At 35.7% G+C, this 16,857-nt stretch overlaps 1 protein-coding gene across 10 annotated transcripts in view; it reads right to left on the bottom strand.

Moving 5' to 3' along the window:
* The window catches only part of SUPT20H (SPT20 homolog, SAGA complex component), a 34,841-nt gene that overhangs the window by 1,913 nt on the left and 16,071 nt on the right, over positions 1 to 16,857 (bottom strand). For 3 of the 10 annotated variants that reach the window (XM_062567085.1, XM_062567089.1, XM_062567087.1), the window contains exons 14-23: positions 16,642 to 16,799; positions 14,920 to 14,952; positions 12,776 to 12,893; positions 9,964 to 10,072; positions 9,576 to 9,734; positions 7,533 to 7,845; positions 6,311 to 6,465; positions 3,877 to 3,932; positions 2,358 to 2,483; positions 101 to 206 (exon numbers count right to left, since the gene is read on the bottom strand). In XM_062567085.1, coding sequence (XP_062423069.1) covers positions 101 to 206; positions 2,358 to 2,483; positions 3,877 to 3,932; positions 6,311 to 6,465; positions 7,533 to 7,845; positions 9,576 to 9,734; positions 9,964 to 10,072; positions 12,776 to 12,893; positions 14,920 to 14,952; positions 16,642 to 16,799 — 1,333 coding nt within the window. The remainder of the gene's footprint in view (positions 1 to 100; positions 207 to 2,357; positions 2,484 to 3,876; positions 3,933 to 6,310; positions 6,466 to 7,532; positions 7,846 to 9,575; positions 9,735 to 9,963; positions 10,073 to 12,775; positions 12,894 to 14,919; positions 14,953 to 16,641; positions 16,800 to 16,857) is intronic. The other 7 variants (XM_062567088.1, XM_062567090.1, XM_062567094.1 and 4 more) reach the window with 4 other exon arrangements.

The following is a 16,857-nucleotide window of genomic DNA, read 5'->3' as shown; positions in this document are numbered from 1 at the left end:
TAAAATGTTCTGATCTACTGTAAGACTACTTTAAGACCAAACTTCATTTCAGTATAAATTTATTAACACAAGTACAAAAGGAGGCTCAGCAAGCACATACCTGTGGCTTGAGGTTGCATAAAATTCCCTACTCCAGTCAGGTTAATTACAGCAGCTTGTTGGGCAGCTAATGCCTGATCTTGATTGGATGGACCTTGGTCAGACCCCTAGCAAAAATGAAAAAGCTTGATCCTTATTACCAAACTTTGGCAACAATCAATAAAGAAAGCTGGTTGAAATGCCTTTTTAAAACTCTTAATTCTACTTTTTATAATGTGTGCAGATACAGGCAATGTAATCACTACTGAAGTGGAACATACAGATGCTAAAACCCCCAAAACAGCTCTAGGAGAAATGACAGCATTATGCCTGTTACCTAGCAGAAGGCCCAGGCAGATGTCAGCTTCCCCAGCAACTGTCAGCAGAGACTACTGTTCATGTTTCTAATCCTATCACATTTTATTTCCTACACCCCCACCACTGAAATCATCAGCTGAGACTACCCATATGCAAAAATCCTAATCATAATGTGACAAGTCTCAAATTTATATTCACAAGTTCAGATTGTGCCACACTTTCCTTAGTTTCATGAAAAAAATCCCCCTGCTTTTAAAATTTGTTTTTCAAAACAAAGCATCTCTCTCATTAATCACACAAATTGAATTAAGAGCCCATTAAGGTCAATGAGTGCCAAATTATGGCTATTTTAGAACTTGTATTATGTATAAATTTAAAAATCTAGAGAGAAGGTGCTTAAGCATATTACATATGTGAGTCAAGCAAGCTGAGTGGTTTATCAATCATAAGGGGAAAAAAGAAACAAGAAACAAATTTGAGCTGCTGTAGTACTTCTTTAGAATAACCATATGAAATAACGCCACTAAGATCTAGGTAAACTTGGCCAAAAGACTGCACATTAAAGAAAGTGTTATGGTAGTGTGTATTAAGTGTTTTTTTTTTTTTTTTTTTTTTTTTGTAACAAATCAGTCATAGAACCAACGTCTGCACAGAAAATCCCTAAGTATGAGAAAAGACGATATTCTGTTGGCACTAAGCATTTGGATTACCACACTCTGAACAAATACATTTCTTGTTCTTACTAAAAGCTAAAGAATCTAGTATTTCTAATTGCTTATTTTAGCCAAATGACCCTAATCCTACTCTTAACTTGTGGTGAGAAAGAAGTTCCTTAGGGACAAGTTAACCAATACTGAGAGACTGATTTCCTTCAGAAGAACTTTGCTGTAGGAAGTACTAGGCTCAAATCAGCCTTGGTGAACGTCTTTAATTCAACATCTAGAAATCCTAAGAGCACCAGCTTGCAGGTTTTAAAAAAGTCATCTAGTAACTGACATTTGGATTCTGAGAATAAATCTAGAAGTCTCTCATTAAACTGTCACACGTTCCAGAACAAGGCCTGTGACACAGGAGACTGTACGCCACAGAAACGTTTTAAGAAACCAACCTACATAAAAGACATAAAATACTAGACTGATACTCTAATATTCAGTCATCCTATTTATGAACAGTCTGCAGTAGCTCAAGTAAAATTAAGACAAACATTTGTGTATCCAGTGGAAACTGCTTGGAAAAATGAAAGTTTTGAATGTCCAGGAGACAAAGGAGTTTGTAACTATAAAGAACACAATAGCAGAGCAGCTACAGTTTTCCCCAATTGCTGCGTTAGTCCTGGTATGATTTTAAGTACAGGTAGAACCAACCACTCAAAATTTGGTGTTTAGAAAACAGACAGATTAGTCTCCATCAAGAGTTTAGACTTCTTCAGTGATTATAGCCTTTAACACTGATTATAGGCAGCAGTAGAGCAAACTTAAGATTACAACTTTAAAGCCAACTGATACTTTCTTGGGTGCAGAGAGAACAATTCGGTTAAACTACAGCAGTGAGGATCCTAAGGCAACTCCCAACATAGGGAATTCCAGTTACTCTCTAGCAGTCCTGTGCTGTGTCTCTTCTCTGTTCATCTGAAGTGTATGGTATCTGCTAGGTGCGACACAGCACAACACACCACTCATACAGTGGGCTGTCTCTCTTTCACATTAGAGTAAGACAATGCTTATCCAGTTTTTGCTATTATTCTTTTATTCAGGATATAAATAAATAAGTATGACCCAGCTCCAGCCATGGCAACAAAGCCACTGCAGTCTTTGCAGTTTCAAAAGGATTTGGAGGAGCACTTTCCTCCCCACATCTGTTTCAGATCTGTTCTGTAAAGGCTTATTTACTTGTGGAGATTGGGGAGAATAGGAGAAACTGTTTCATACAAGCACCCCAGACTAAGGGCTGTTAGCACACACCTGTTCTCCCTGTTGCTGAGGACTACAGGTTGTAGGCTGTTGAGATTGTTGCAGTGGAGAAAACTGTGACAGCTGCTGCTGCTGTTGTTGCTGGAGTGGGTTAAAAATAAGTGAACCACCTGGAAGCTGTTGAAGATTAAAAACAAAAGGCATAATTCAATCAAACTGCTGAGTTGCCCATTGTCCTAGGATGAATATGATATTGATAATGATGCACTCCTTGGAGATTTTGAAAAAAATCCTTTAAAATGAATCAGTTTACAATTGCTGTTGTTTGTGAGAAAGCCTCATGCTCAGAAAACAAATCTGCATTAATTGTAGCTAGATATTTCTACAGCAAAATACATTCTTATTATTCCGCTTTAATTAAAATAGTAGAGATTGCACAAAAGCTAGATGTATATTCTCCAAAAGCACAGTATACTAATTTCATATTCAGAATATTCCACTGTGGTTAGATGTTTCCAGTCCATAAATTGCAGTCTGATGCACGAAATGTTAAAATTAAACAGTCTTGATTCATCTCACTCCAGTTTTATAGTATTAATTGCACTGATTTCAACAAAATTATTCCTGACTTACACAGATGTCAGTGGTAGCCTGAGTGGATACACTTTGATTTGGAATCACAAATACAAACATTTCATTTTACAGAATAGCTCTATACTGGCATAACTGCCTCCTGTGCCAGCCCTATTCCATGCTTTTGGAGCGTGTACAGGAGTAGTAGGAGGAAGTACCAAAGCTGTGGCTAACCTTTTAGTGGTACTAAATTCTGGAAGCATGGTGCTTGTGAAACTTTTTTTTTTTTTTCTTTTTTTTCTTTTTTTTTTTTTTTTTTTTTTTTGTAGAACTTGGGATCTGTGGAAGTTGGAAGCTGCACCTCTGCAGCTGTAACTTGCAGATGACTTCAAGATCCAGGAACTAAATCCAGTTCCATGAACATTTCCCGCTATGCTTTTATGTGACACTCTGACATAATTAGCATCTTTTGTACATGTTTGTGTTTAAAGAAAATATTTATAGAACCTATAAACACCGTTTTACACGGACTTCTATTTCCATTACCAGAAGCTCTTTTAAAGCAATTACTGCACCTATTGGTGCATGTTCAGCTCAGCTTTTAGGCCTATACATGTAACCATGAGTAATTCTGCTGTACTGTTTTGTACTTTTCAAATAGGCATAATTTCAGTTTTAGAATTATTTGCACTAAAAGCCTAAGCTGAAAATAGAAAATGGGATTTGAGGATTAATCTCCTGAATTCAAATGTCAGCATTTTTATATTCTTACTGAGAAACAGCTGCTTTGTAGTGAGCTGAGAATGTTGTTTCCACTTGCTATCTTTACAGAACCAGCTTTTTCTCTTGCTTTAAGTGATAGAAGACAGTGTTCAGAAATAAGCCATTTATTGCAAGTTTTTTAAGAGCTGTGGGGGCCGATGTGTAAAAAGCACTAAACATTTCCAGAGCAATACAAAAAATTATCATGGTTAGTGCGTGCAAGTGTATCAATTACCTGTAGGAGATTTAAGGGCCGAAGATTTGATGCATTTTTCAAACCAAAAGGGCCGCCTGTTAAAGAAAACATCTTTTTATTAGTAGAAGGAAATTACTTAACTACGTGTGTGTTGCATTAAATACACCCTTTCACTAGGGTTATTTCTAAATATTTGGAAGGTGGAAACTAGCAAGCTGAAACTTAACACTGAAACACAATGTTGCATTTTCCCTAGTAAAAAAGGGCATAGTTACCCAGATTCATATTTAGTGCTGGCTAAACAGAAAGAAAACTGTACCACTACTAAACACGGTACACTGTAAACCCTATAACCTGTTGCTGCATTTATGACAAAGATCAATGTGGAGAATATTACAGCAGTTATTCTTCAGTGACTCTTCTCCTGGCTTTAATTTTTCAAAGTTTGTAAATTCAGAAGTATCTGAGGACTCACTGACATAGCAAGTTCTTATAGTTTCTCTAGAGAGAAAATTCTAAACATGGCAAGTGGCACCAATCATTAAAAAACTAAACAAAGTAAAAATACCCCAAATTTTAACAACTGTCCTCCCTGCAAAAGCTTCTGGGAAGACATTTGTCTTCTGTAGAGCTTTTGCCATTATTCCACATGGCATTCTTCTAAGCTATAATAAAAAACTCAACAAAAAACTGTATGTAGTAAGCTACGAGCTTGATTAAAATGCTTCAATAAAACAGTGATTGTCAAATAGAATCCCTCAGAGGTCTGCCTCAGACCTAGTTCAAATCACTTCCATTTATTATGCGGACAACAGTGTTTGTAAAATCTGTGAATGACATCCAAACTGTTAAAATTTAATAGTGCTTGTAAGGACAGGATTAGAACTAAAAGGGATACTAATAAATTGGAGAAAAAGGTCCAAAAATCAGTGATAATAAATTCAAAAAAGACAAATGAACAGGTACAACATGGTGAGTAATCAGATTTGCATCTATACAGCAAGAAAGGATATGAGAAATTACAGTAAATCACAAATATATCTGAAACATCAATATCACACACTATAAAGACAACCTCTTCACATACAGTGCACATTTATAAAACTCACTGTTACAAGATGCTGTAGATACCAAAAATATAAACAGTTTCAAAAAGCAATAAATAAATATAGATAAATCCACAGAATAAAAATTGAGCAAGGGGTATTAAACACAAAGATCCACATGGATAGACTTTAGCTGAGACCATCTCAAAGCTGCAGATTGCCAGAAAAGGTGGGGGTTGTACATCAAGGGATGTATAACTCTATACTTGCCTGGTCTTATGCTCTTCCCTATTGTCTAATGGCCACTGTCAGAGACAGAATATAAGCTGGATGGATTTTCGGCCTAACCCAGTATAGCCATTCTTACGCTAAATTAATTGCTGTTGCAAAAAATACAAATAAAAATAGGCAGACCTCATTTGGGGAAATGTTAACAGGAATGTTGTGAAAGAGATGAGATGCAGTTATTCTGCTGTGCTCCACAGTGGTAAATCAGCCAAGCTCAGGCTTGTATCCAGTTTTGGGTATCACATTTTAAGAAGGATGTAAGCAAATTGGACAGTCTAGAAGAGAGTGACAGGATTATGAAAGGTTTGAAAAATACGACCTATCAGAAAGAGAAGACAAATGTGGGACATGACAGCCTGTTTCTGATATTTAGAAGGTAAAGAGAAGTGATCAACTGTTTCTCACGTCTGCAAGGAATAGGATAAAAGAAATAATTTAATTCACAGTTAAGGAGATGCATTGTAATTAGAAGGAAACACTTTGTACGGATAGTGAACTACTCCGAACAGCTCCTGAGGGAGACTGGAATCTTCTTCAGTGAAGGTATTTAAAGACAGTTTATATAAATGTTGGTCATGTTTTAGTGTAAGGGACAGCTATCAAAGTCTCTTCTATCCTTCTGATTCCATAATCATACATTAGGGCTTTGTCTTTATTATATTCTCAAAAACACTTAATAGAATTAAGTAATCATTTAAATAATACTCAGGCATATAGATTTGTACAATCATACTTAAAAGCAATAAGGAACTGATTAACTGCTTTACTAGAATAAAGCAGTATCAGTGACAGAATAAAACACCACAATCATTTGAAGATGGAGGCCTCTGTCATGCCTTTTTTTCTGGCAGTCATGATTATCAAAGTTGCATCTAAATTTGAAATGCAGTTTAACTCAAACTTCCTGCTAGGCATACTAAATATAGAGTCCAGATGTAGAGTATGTTTCCCCAGTTTAGTGCCTCAAAATCACAATCTCAATAGCCTAAACTTAGGAGGCAAAAATATTTACGTTGTTCCTAAGCTTAGGTCATCATATCTCTCTGTTCATACAACATCCCCTTTTGTCCATTGTTCTCATAGAATGTTTTCACATTGCCCCTATCCGAAGGATGACTTCTTTACTTATTCACACTAACCTGCTTGAGAGGCAGACTGCATTGCAGCAGGCAGCGCACTTGGTACCAGACCTCCTGATGGTAAAATGCCACTCAGATTTATACCTGCAGGGGCTATGGCACCAGTGTTGCACCCCAACATAGGGTTTGAACCACTCATCAATGTCTGTGCTCCACTGTAGAAGAGGAAAGACAACACATCAAACCCAAGAGGTACAAGTAAATGATTTAAATATTTTCCCTCTATTTCATGCCAAAAACTCAGTTATTTGCTCTAAATGGAATTACAGATTAAGCTTGAAGGCAGCTTTAAAAACTGTTAACAAACTGAGGTGTAACAAATAATGTAGATCCATTTTCTCCACATATAATATTTTTGTTTTGGTATAACCGATGGAAAATAAAACATAAGTGATTCTTTTATTCTAGAAATGTTAGAAAGCTTGGAGATCAGTCTTCAAAACCATTTTACTATTGTAACAAAGCTGAAGAACAGGTTCCTATTTTCCTTTTGCACCATTAAAAGCCTGCTTAATGAATCAACAGTGATAAACTGCTGACCATCTTAAATGAGGAATTCAAATATACACACTTGCATTGAAGCACAAGTTAATTGCACTGATCTTTTACACTGATCGTGAAATTTCATTTAGTTTTAAGGCAGTCTTCTTATATCATATAATCTATTCTCGACAGCAGCATTCTTTAACCACAAAATGAGTTTTAAGGATCAAAGTTAGTTTAACCTCAATGTTTAAGCAACTGTTAGATTTGCTGATTTCCTATTACAAATATTTTACTTAGTATTTTCCTTCACAGAGACTTTAATATTGCATTTCATTCCATTTTTTATTCAGAATGGTCTGAATATGATCTCACCTCCTCTCCTATGATTAATTAAAAAAAAATCAAACTCCTAAAAGAGCAAACCTCAAAAAATACTTAAGTTTAGAGGTAAACCTTATGAAATGATCACCTTAATAACTCAAAGTACAAGTTGCTCTATACTTTTTTCAACATTTTGATAGTAGATACCTTAAATTTCAGTAATAAAGTAGTTTCCAATTGTTCTTTGGATCATAATTACAAGATGAATGACCCTTCTGTATTGCACATCCTGAAAAATATCTACCTTAATATCTGCTGCACAATTCTCAGTTAAAAAAAAAAACAACACACCTCTCCAATCCCCTCCCCCCGGCCGTAAAGATAAATTAAGAAACCACCGTAACAAAGAACTTACCACACAGAGCCCACTACATTGATGAAGTTAAGTCCTGCGGGGTTTGCCATGACCTGGGTGGAGGATGTTCCTGTAGTAACGGATGTTACCATGGTGGAAAGAGGAATGGTCATTACAGGCAATGCCTGGCTCAGAGACATTTGCTGCTGAGCAAATGGGGTTAACAAAGTGGGCTGAGGGGTGAAGCCTGAATCTTGGGGAGTAGGGGTGGCAGAAGGGGTAATAGGAGTTGAGCTCTGAGCATCAGGAGGGTGTGGGGTCGATGAAGGGGTGTTGGTTGGAGTAGGAGTAGATGGTTTAGGAGTTCCAGACCCTGCTCATTGAGAAAAATAAAAAGTGCTAGTTTGTTATAAAAGGCCAGTCCTTTTTGTATAATAAGGTTAATGGAATCTTATTTAGCACTGACAATTTGCTCCATTTTTTAAAACTGCAAGTGTTAATTTCTATACGACATGAGTGTTGCAGCACGCACTCATTGTTAAGGATGCAGTATATCACAGAAAAATCTCATTCTCCATGCTTAATTCTTTAAACCGAACACAAATTTGCATCATCCCTTCAAAATTTCCGGCATATTAAGTCATAACTCTATTCATAAATATTTAAGTCAAAATAAAACAGTTTTTCTTAGTGACCATTTTAACCTAATTAATATTTTTGTCCTAAAATGTTAAACATACACTATATATGCACTGCCTGCACAATTGCATCATGTTAAAAAACATATGGAAAACAGAGTCAACAAAGAACAGATACTATTTCAGTAAATGTGAGGTCAATCTAAATTTGATCACAGTTAAATTCCCACTTGCCAAATTTTGGTCAAATAAAGAGAACAAATTTTTTTAATAGAGGATAATACTGCATCTTTAAAAGTTACTGTGTAATTCCTTCTGCTTAAATGTAGTATGTATAGCTATATTTGTTGTGGATGCACTAAGCACAGTTTATCAATAGGATTAAAAAAAAAAAAAAAGCTCGAGGTGTGGGTTTTTTTTAAGCTTTCACGTCCTGCAGAAAGAAAGAAATGTGGATGTCCAGATGCGATCAGAGCCTTACTTACAGTAACAACTGTGTGCAGTAGATTTACACAATCCATAGCAGTAACATAAAAAATGTGGGTAAATCTGTTAGAAGAAAACTTTAAGATTTTTGTTTTTCTTTGTGCAAAACAAGAAAGCAGAAAAAATACACCCTTTGAGCTATCCAGATTTCAAATTATTTAATGCGAAAAACACATTATAATACTGTGCAGGATACTGGAATGTTCAGTATACAATTATTCATAAAAAATTGAAAAATTGCACTTGTGATTTCTCTATTTGTACAAATCTGTTAACAAAATCCCTAAGGACGCATACATATTAAAAACTGTTTATGATCTGTATCTCTGATTATAATAACCCTATCAGTGTTAATGAAAAAATTAAACTAGGATGTCACTTGTTACTGAAATTTACATTTTAACACCTGAGAATATGGTGCTATCATCCTCATCAGCATCATCACCATCACACTTGCAATCAGCAATGATTTGTAAAACAGTGCAGGAGTGTTTTAAAAAGTCATCTTATAGTTTATTGTATCACCACCTTGGGACTGATCAGATTATATACATACATAGAGATACAACTGCACCAGCTCCTATAACATTTTTTTTTTTAAAAAAACAAATGCTTAAATTATGTAAAGGCAAACTGATCTAACATACTGTTTTTACACTAGAGGAAAAATCTACACTTTGGAATTGTATGTTGTCACATTATCTACCACCCTTTCATAAAAGAGGAGATCATAGTAATTGCATAAAATATATTAAAACGTATACACAAAGGGTGCATACATATATACAGAAAAACAAACACAATTACAATAAACAAAATACATACAGTGAACAAGAGACCTGCCTGAAGCTGCACAACTTATACAATTTAGGGTACACTGTACATTTAAATTTCATCATTCCACAGGTTAAGAAGTTTATCTCAAGAAGCATTTATGCAAAAGCCTAAGATTTAATGGAGAATTTAGGTCGTGACTCACTTTGTGAAGAGCTCGCAGGAGACATGGCAGCTGGAGAAAGCATGCTAACTTGATTAAGATCCATAGATTGTTTCCGAGAAAGACCAGGAGGCTTAGAAGGAGGAGGAGGAGTTGGGGATTTTAGATGGCCACTTGACTGCTGTGGACTAAAAATATTACCTGAAAAAGCATAATTAAAATACATTATGGCTTTATGAGTTGATGCTAACCTGTTACTACACAAATTCCTGAACAATGTAATTGGAAATCAACAGAGTGATGCTTTATAAAGCTCTTTTCACACATCAGATAATGACTTTTTAATTAAGATTTTACTAAAGTAATAGTATGTCACTTCACAATAGTCAGAACACATGGAAAGGAGACACTGAAGCCAGTAAATAATTACCTGAAGAGCTACTTCCTGAACTTGAAGGTAATTTGATAGGAGGAGGTCGGTGTTTTACACCTTTCCCCAATACTGAAGACTGAACAGAGCCTGATATACTTTCTGGCTGCTAGGAGGAAAGAGAAATTAGCACTACCTTAGCAATGATGTGAGCTTCCATATATTTGACATGAAAGTTTAACAATCCAAGTTATCTGTATTAGAATTCTCAAAATCATGACAGAATGCCTTTGAAACTTAAGATTTTTTCTAAACCATAACCCTATGACTGACTCTTTGTAGACAGAATGCTTACTATCAAGAAGAAACTCCAAAGTGCTGCTAAAATTTAAGCAGAGCTGAAAAAAACTCAGGAGTTTTATTTTTCTCCCTTTTTCTGAAGTCTTTCTTGGCACCTACTCACAAATGGAAGTGTGACAGAATCAGAATCACACAGAATCACATAAAGGTTGAGGTTGGAAGGGACCTCTGGAGAGCATCTGTCCAACCCTTCTGCTCAAGCAGGGTCACCTACAGCATGTCAGAAAAGATTGCGTCCAGGAGGGTTTTCAGTATCTCCAGAGAAGGAGACTCCACAACCTCTCTGGGCAACCCATTCCAGTGCTCTGTTACCCTTACAGTAAAGAATCATAGAATCAGTAAGGTTGGAAAGGACCTCTGGAGATCATCTAGTCCAACCTCCCTGCTCAGCAGGGTCACCTAGAGCATGGTAGACAGTTTTTCCTCATGTTCAGAGGGAACCTCCTGTGTTTCAGTTTGTGCCCGTGGCTTCTTGTCCTGTCACTAGGCTCCACTGAGAGAGGTCTTGCCCATCCTTTTTACATACTCCCTTCAGATACTTATATACATTGATAAGATTCCCCCTCAGTCTTCTCCAAACTATACAGTTCCAGCTCTCTATCTCTCAGGTTGTTTAAGCAGGAATTAATTTCAGCTACTCAAATCTGTTTTTCTCAGTCACTCATAATGGACCCTAAACACTACTTCCATAAATTATGCTCAAAAACAACAATGAAAATACATTTACAGGTATAATCTATGTATTTTTACATATAAAGCCATGTATTCCATAAATGAAAAGTTGTTTAAAAAAAACATAAAGTCTGCTACCTAATGTTAGATATTGAAACCAGAAACTGAACCTCCCAATACAGTGAATAGAGTACTTCATTGCTTGAGCCCAACTTAGATGCACATAGGCTAACAAATTTGAGAATCCACAATTACACTCAATCAACCTTCCCGGACAGTTCAGCCTCCACTGATTCTCATTAAATAAATAAATAAATAAATGCTTCTAATGTAATGTAATTACAATTACTTTTTATTTATTTATTTTACAAAAATGAATCTCCTGAGGATTATTTTTTTGGTACTGTAGAAAATACTTATTTAATTCTGAAATTAAAGACTAATGCACCATTCTAAACAGCCTAGGGCTATGAAGATGACCAGAGGGCTGGAGCATCTGCCCTATGAGGAATGGCTGTGAGAGCTGGGCCTCTTCAGCCTGGGGAAGAGAAGCCTGAGGGGGGCATATCCTATCAATGTGTACAAGTACCTGAAGGGAGGGGTGTCAAGGGGACGGGGACAAACTCTTTTCAGTTGTCCTGTGTGACAGGACAAGAGGCAATGGGCAGAAATTGAAGCACAGGAAGTTCCACCTGACCGTGAGGGGGAATTTCTTCCCTGTGAGAGTGACGGAGCACTGGCACAGGTTGCCCAGAGAGGTTTTGGAGCTCCTTCTCTGGAGATCTTCAAGGCCCGCCTGGATGTAACCCTTTCTAACATGCTCTAGGTGACCCTGCTGAGCAGGGAGGTTGGCCTAGATGATCTCCAGAGGTCCCTTCCAACCTTACTGATTCTATGATTCAATGATTCAAACTGAGTCTAGATTGTTAATAATGCAACCTGAATAAGTTTGGTCCTGCTTTCAGTGGAGGTTTGGACAGATGGACAAGATGACTTCCAGAAGTGCCCTTCCAACCCAAACGTCTGTGATTTTAATACACACACACATATATGCAAATACACACACCACCTACATATGTATATGTTTATATATACACATAGGTACATATGTACGCAAAAGTAAGCAAAGGCCAGCAGTTGCAGAGGGGAATTCATACATATGTATACATATGAATTCCTCTCTGCAACTGCTGGCCTTTGCTTACTTTGCTGGCTAACATGAAGAACTCTCTCAAAGAAAGGTTACTGTAGGTTAAAAGTAGGTATTTAAGGGAGATACGCAGCCAAGTGAATAGTCCCAATTTATTGAAACTCATACACAGCTTACTGAATCTGATCAAGAAACTCAGCAGAAGTCAATAAATACAGGGCAAAGTCAACAGGTATAAGAACTGGGAATGCAGCAATCTATATTATATGTGTACATACAAGCACAGGTGCCTTACAGATTTTTTTTTGAAAATTCATCTCTTCAAATTCAGATAAAAGTATTTTATTACTTTTTTGGTAAAAGAAAAAGCTCAGCTGCTACATCTGATTCTATGTTTATTGGCCTGTACCGTAAAGTGCAGTTATTTTCCTATACTGCTATCTGAAACATATCTGAAAATAGGGTACATAGACTACAATAGAAACTGTCATCAGTGAAAATGAAAGTACTTTTCTCCAACCTCTTTACCATGTACTTATCCTGAACAATTGATTACAACAATATTGTGTTTAAAATTCCTTCAGAAGAAATTTTGAGATTATTTTACTTTTAAATATGGCTAGCAAAAATCCTTCTAGTAGTTCAACAATCAAGTGCAAATATAAGAAAAGGAAGACTCAGTAAACTCACTTCCATTTCCTTCCCTGGAGAAAGATGGCTAAGATTGACTGATCCACCTGAATTATGAAACATTTTCACAGGACATTTAGCTTCATTTTGTACTAACTCTTGATATTGGTTCACCACTCTGAAACAAATGAGGACATAAAAAAAGATTTAAAAATATTAGCAAATTTAAACATCTAATAAAACTTTTCTGCTCTGTCCTCCTGTTTTATTTTCTAGCTTAGATTTGCTCCATTTACTTTTTTTGCTCCATTTACTTTTTTTTATTACTTTTTTTCTAATGTGACTTACCAACTTTTCAATAAAGTAGTTCCCTGCAATGAAGCTGAATCAGAGAGCAAGCTGTTTTATCTAAGATCAAGAAACACTGCTTTGGAGGAACAGACGAGAGAAGACAGAACAGTTCCCTTCCCCAAAGTAACTCTAGGTTTTTAGGATGTTAGTGGGGAATCCATTTCCTTCGCATGCACCCAGAATCCTTTATAAGGCTGTGTTCACTGGGTTTATGCATCCTGTGCTTATTTATGTTCCATATAGAATGGTCAACCCTCCTTCAATTTGAAGTCAATGTTAGATGAGGACTCCAAAAGCAAGGGATGGATTGAAAGTCCATACTCAGTGTATCTCAAAGAATCACAGGGAAAGTAATTGTCCTTTCTTCTTTGAGTATCAGCACAGCCAAAACTCCTTCTAGGAGACTTACTAGCAATGATGTACCCAGAAATATAAAGTGTCAATAATGTCAGACAAACAAGTCTGAAATACTGTTCCACAAAATCAAATATCACATCTCACAATTAAGTTGAAAAAACTAAATTGAGAACATTGTTTCACAAATGTGAGCAGAATACACTACGAAGTAAGGAGATACGATGAGATACTTTAGTTCATTATACCCAAGTGTAATGAACTAATTTTAATTTGGTATAGCACTGATGCAGTATGCTCTTACATGACCACTTATGCTGGCATAAGGAAGGTACTCAGGATACATGCCACAGGAAAGAGGACAATGTCCTTCCTTCAGCAGCTGGGATTTTGAATTGCTTAAGGCAACAGTGGAACCAGAGTAAGAAAATACTGCATACTCAGAAAGGTGGTCCATCCCTCCTCTTTTCACTATTTCTTCTGCCCCAGTCTCTGAAACCCAACTGCTTGGTCTCATAGGAGGATTTGCACAACAGAGCAAACATGATTGGGAAATCAATTCCAGGTAGAACTATATCCCCGTATTACTGTTCAGATTTTGGACAACCAGTCCCCCAGTGCGGCTTGCAGCAAAACACACTGAAGTTTGTATCAGCACAAAGGAGGAAGTAGAAAATATAAAAAAAAAAAAGTTTATTCAAAGTTATCTATTAAAACAAAAAACACTGAATTTCAACCAAATCAAGGATTCATCTTTCTGTCAGGCATGTAATAAGAGAATGGGGGACGGTTATGGTATGTATATCACCTCAAGATCTCCTATGAAGGCACAAAAATATGACTAGTTCTAGGAGAAGTTGCTTTTTAAAGGTTCTGTATTCATATGCACAAAGCACATGGGTATCTAATGTGATCCATACTGAAAAGTATTTGAAGAAATACTTATTTTGCTGTCTCATTTTTCTGAGGTCAGAACTGATATTCCTAATCATTTTACAACTAAAATATACTAGAAAGCTATTTTGTAACTTGCTGCAAAAATAAAAGATTATTTCTCTTAAGAAAGCTGAATCAAATAATGACAAAAATAAATTGTTGCAAATATTACACTTAAAGTTCAAATTAACAGTTTTCACGATTGCCAATTTACCATACAAAATCTTAAGCTGAAGCATCTCTGTTAAGTGCTGTCAGAATTCTACCATTACTTGTGTAATTAACAGTAACTGTGTAAATCACTATGTAACAACATTCTTGGAATTTAGGTAATGGATCAAGCTATATTCAGATATTTCCTCTCCTCCATTAGTTCTACAAATGTTAAATGTAGAAACAGTACACTATATGCTTTTCTTGTTACAACAATCAATTTCCCATGTTTTCCCTGTCTGTTCCGCAGCTGCTTTCATAATCACAGTATTAAGAATCATAACCGCTACGAGAATGCAATTCATCTTCTAGCACCAAGCCAACTGCACATACATAGTATATTAATTTACCTTTCAGCATCAGTCTTGGAACCAATAAGGAACCTGAAATGTAAAACGTATAATGCATTTTCAGACATTAATTGGACTAGAAGAGTATGTTTCTATAGGTTTCACAAGGCTTTGAAAGAATGGAATGCTGCTCTCATTTGGGACCTGCCCAGTGATGTGATATTAATTTAGTATACTGGGTATTATTTATTGCTTGAACTACAAACTTGGCCTAATAATTACGTTCACAATATACTATAGTAAGGTTACACTAGTATAGTAATGATGAAGTTCTGTTCTCATTCTATGGTCTTTCTTATGGTCCCCTTAAGAAGGAATTCTCTACAAAGCAAAAGACATTGAAAGTTTTCTATTTTGCATTTCCAAAAAAAGAAAGTGAGTATTTGCTACAGAACCTCTACTGTGAAAAGCAGTATAACAAATGTATGTATAAACCAATGTATCAATCTGCTCACATAGAAAAAACATAAGTGTATTGTGGGTATGTCAAGAACAACTCTAGCTCTATAATAAGCTGTTAGTTTCCGTTTTTTGATATGATTTGTCCAAATTCCTCACAGTTTTTCTAAACTCTCAATCAAGTATTTTTCTTTTGCATAATGCTTATGGTTTACAAACTATTTTCTTGCTTCAGATTTGATATGAGAACTTGTCAGAACCTTTTTCTTAAAAAAAAAAAGGGTTTTTCTGTTTCTCTAGGTCGAAAACATTTTTTATTTTACAACAAGTGATGAAAGTGTCTTATACATCTTTCACTTCTGATACTAGGATTTTCAAATCAGCAAGAATGCAAATTCTGATGAACCTCAACTGGTAGTATCTTAAAAGTTACAGACTAGAGTAGTGATTTTCAAGCAAAACTGAGCATCTAACTCCTTTAAACTCCTTTCGATTCTCAGCATGATTACATGACTGTAAGCCAGTACTGCTGTTCTGGAAAGATCAGTAGTAGGAACGGAAACAAGCAATAAATAGGTAAAGTAGTCCAGGAAAAAAACATCCCAAGTATAAAACCATTAAGATCTTTAATTAACAAGTAATAGATAAGAATTATGTATTAACAACAATAAAAACAGTACTGGTTAACTGAACCAAAGTTTGTTCAAGCTAACTGCAATCTGCCTTGCTGAAATGTATAGGGTCTGCTTTGTTTATCGAAAGAATCTGGCACTGTGTACAATAAAGTATAGAGCTAAGAATAGAAAACCTTTGTAGAATTGCAGCCAAAAACAGCAGATTCAAAACAAAATCACAAACATGAAGATTAAAATTCTTTGGAGTTCATGTTTTCCTTCATCATTTATTTATTTAGGCTAAATTTCTCTGATTAATATGGTTAATTCTTATGTTTTCACAGGAACAGGTAGATTTTGACGCAAAGATCAAAATCATGTGCAATTCTGGCTAATCAAAATTATGTCTATCAGTATCTTCATGATTTGAGATCTTCTTCAGTATAGCTTTAATGCCAAAGATCATTTAGATTTACTAAAAGAGAACATTCAGTTATGATGCTTGCTTGAAAAAAAACGTATGTTTTCTTTGTAGAATATTTATACGAGAAATACATTTTCCATTTTTTCAGATAAAACTCTTAAAACAGATTTCTAACTCCTGAATGAAATATACTGAACTTCTTCTCATGACCAAAAAAGACTACGTATTATTTGTCTTCTCTCATCTATCAGATCATAGCACTATTTAAAAGAAAATGCAACTTACTGTGATGGAGTTAACAGGTTATCATTTTCATCATCAGCTTTGAGTGTCTGAATTTTACCATAGTACAACGGATTGCCAAGAGACTGAAAAATGGTCAGTTTTGTTTTCTGAAGGTGATTACCAACTTCACATTCAAACACGTAATCATCTTTTACTTCCTAAAAGACATAATAAAATTACCAAATGAATCTTAATCAAGCAGTTAGAGAAATGGCT

Source organism: Rhea pennata, chromosome 1, assembly GCF_028389875.1.
Source record: "Rhea pennata isolate bPtePen1 chromosome 1, bPtePen1.pri, whole genome shotgun sequence".
Lineage (NCBI taxonomy): Eukaryota > Metazoa > Chordata > Aves > Rheiformes > Rheidae > Rhea > Rhea pennata.
This window is presented reverse-complemented; position numbering and strand designations above follow the sequence as displayed.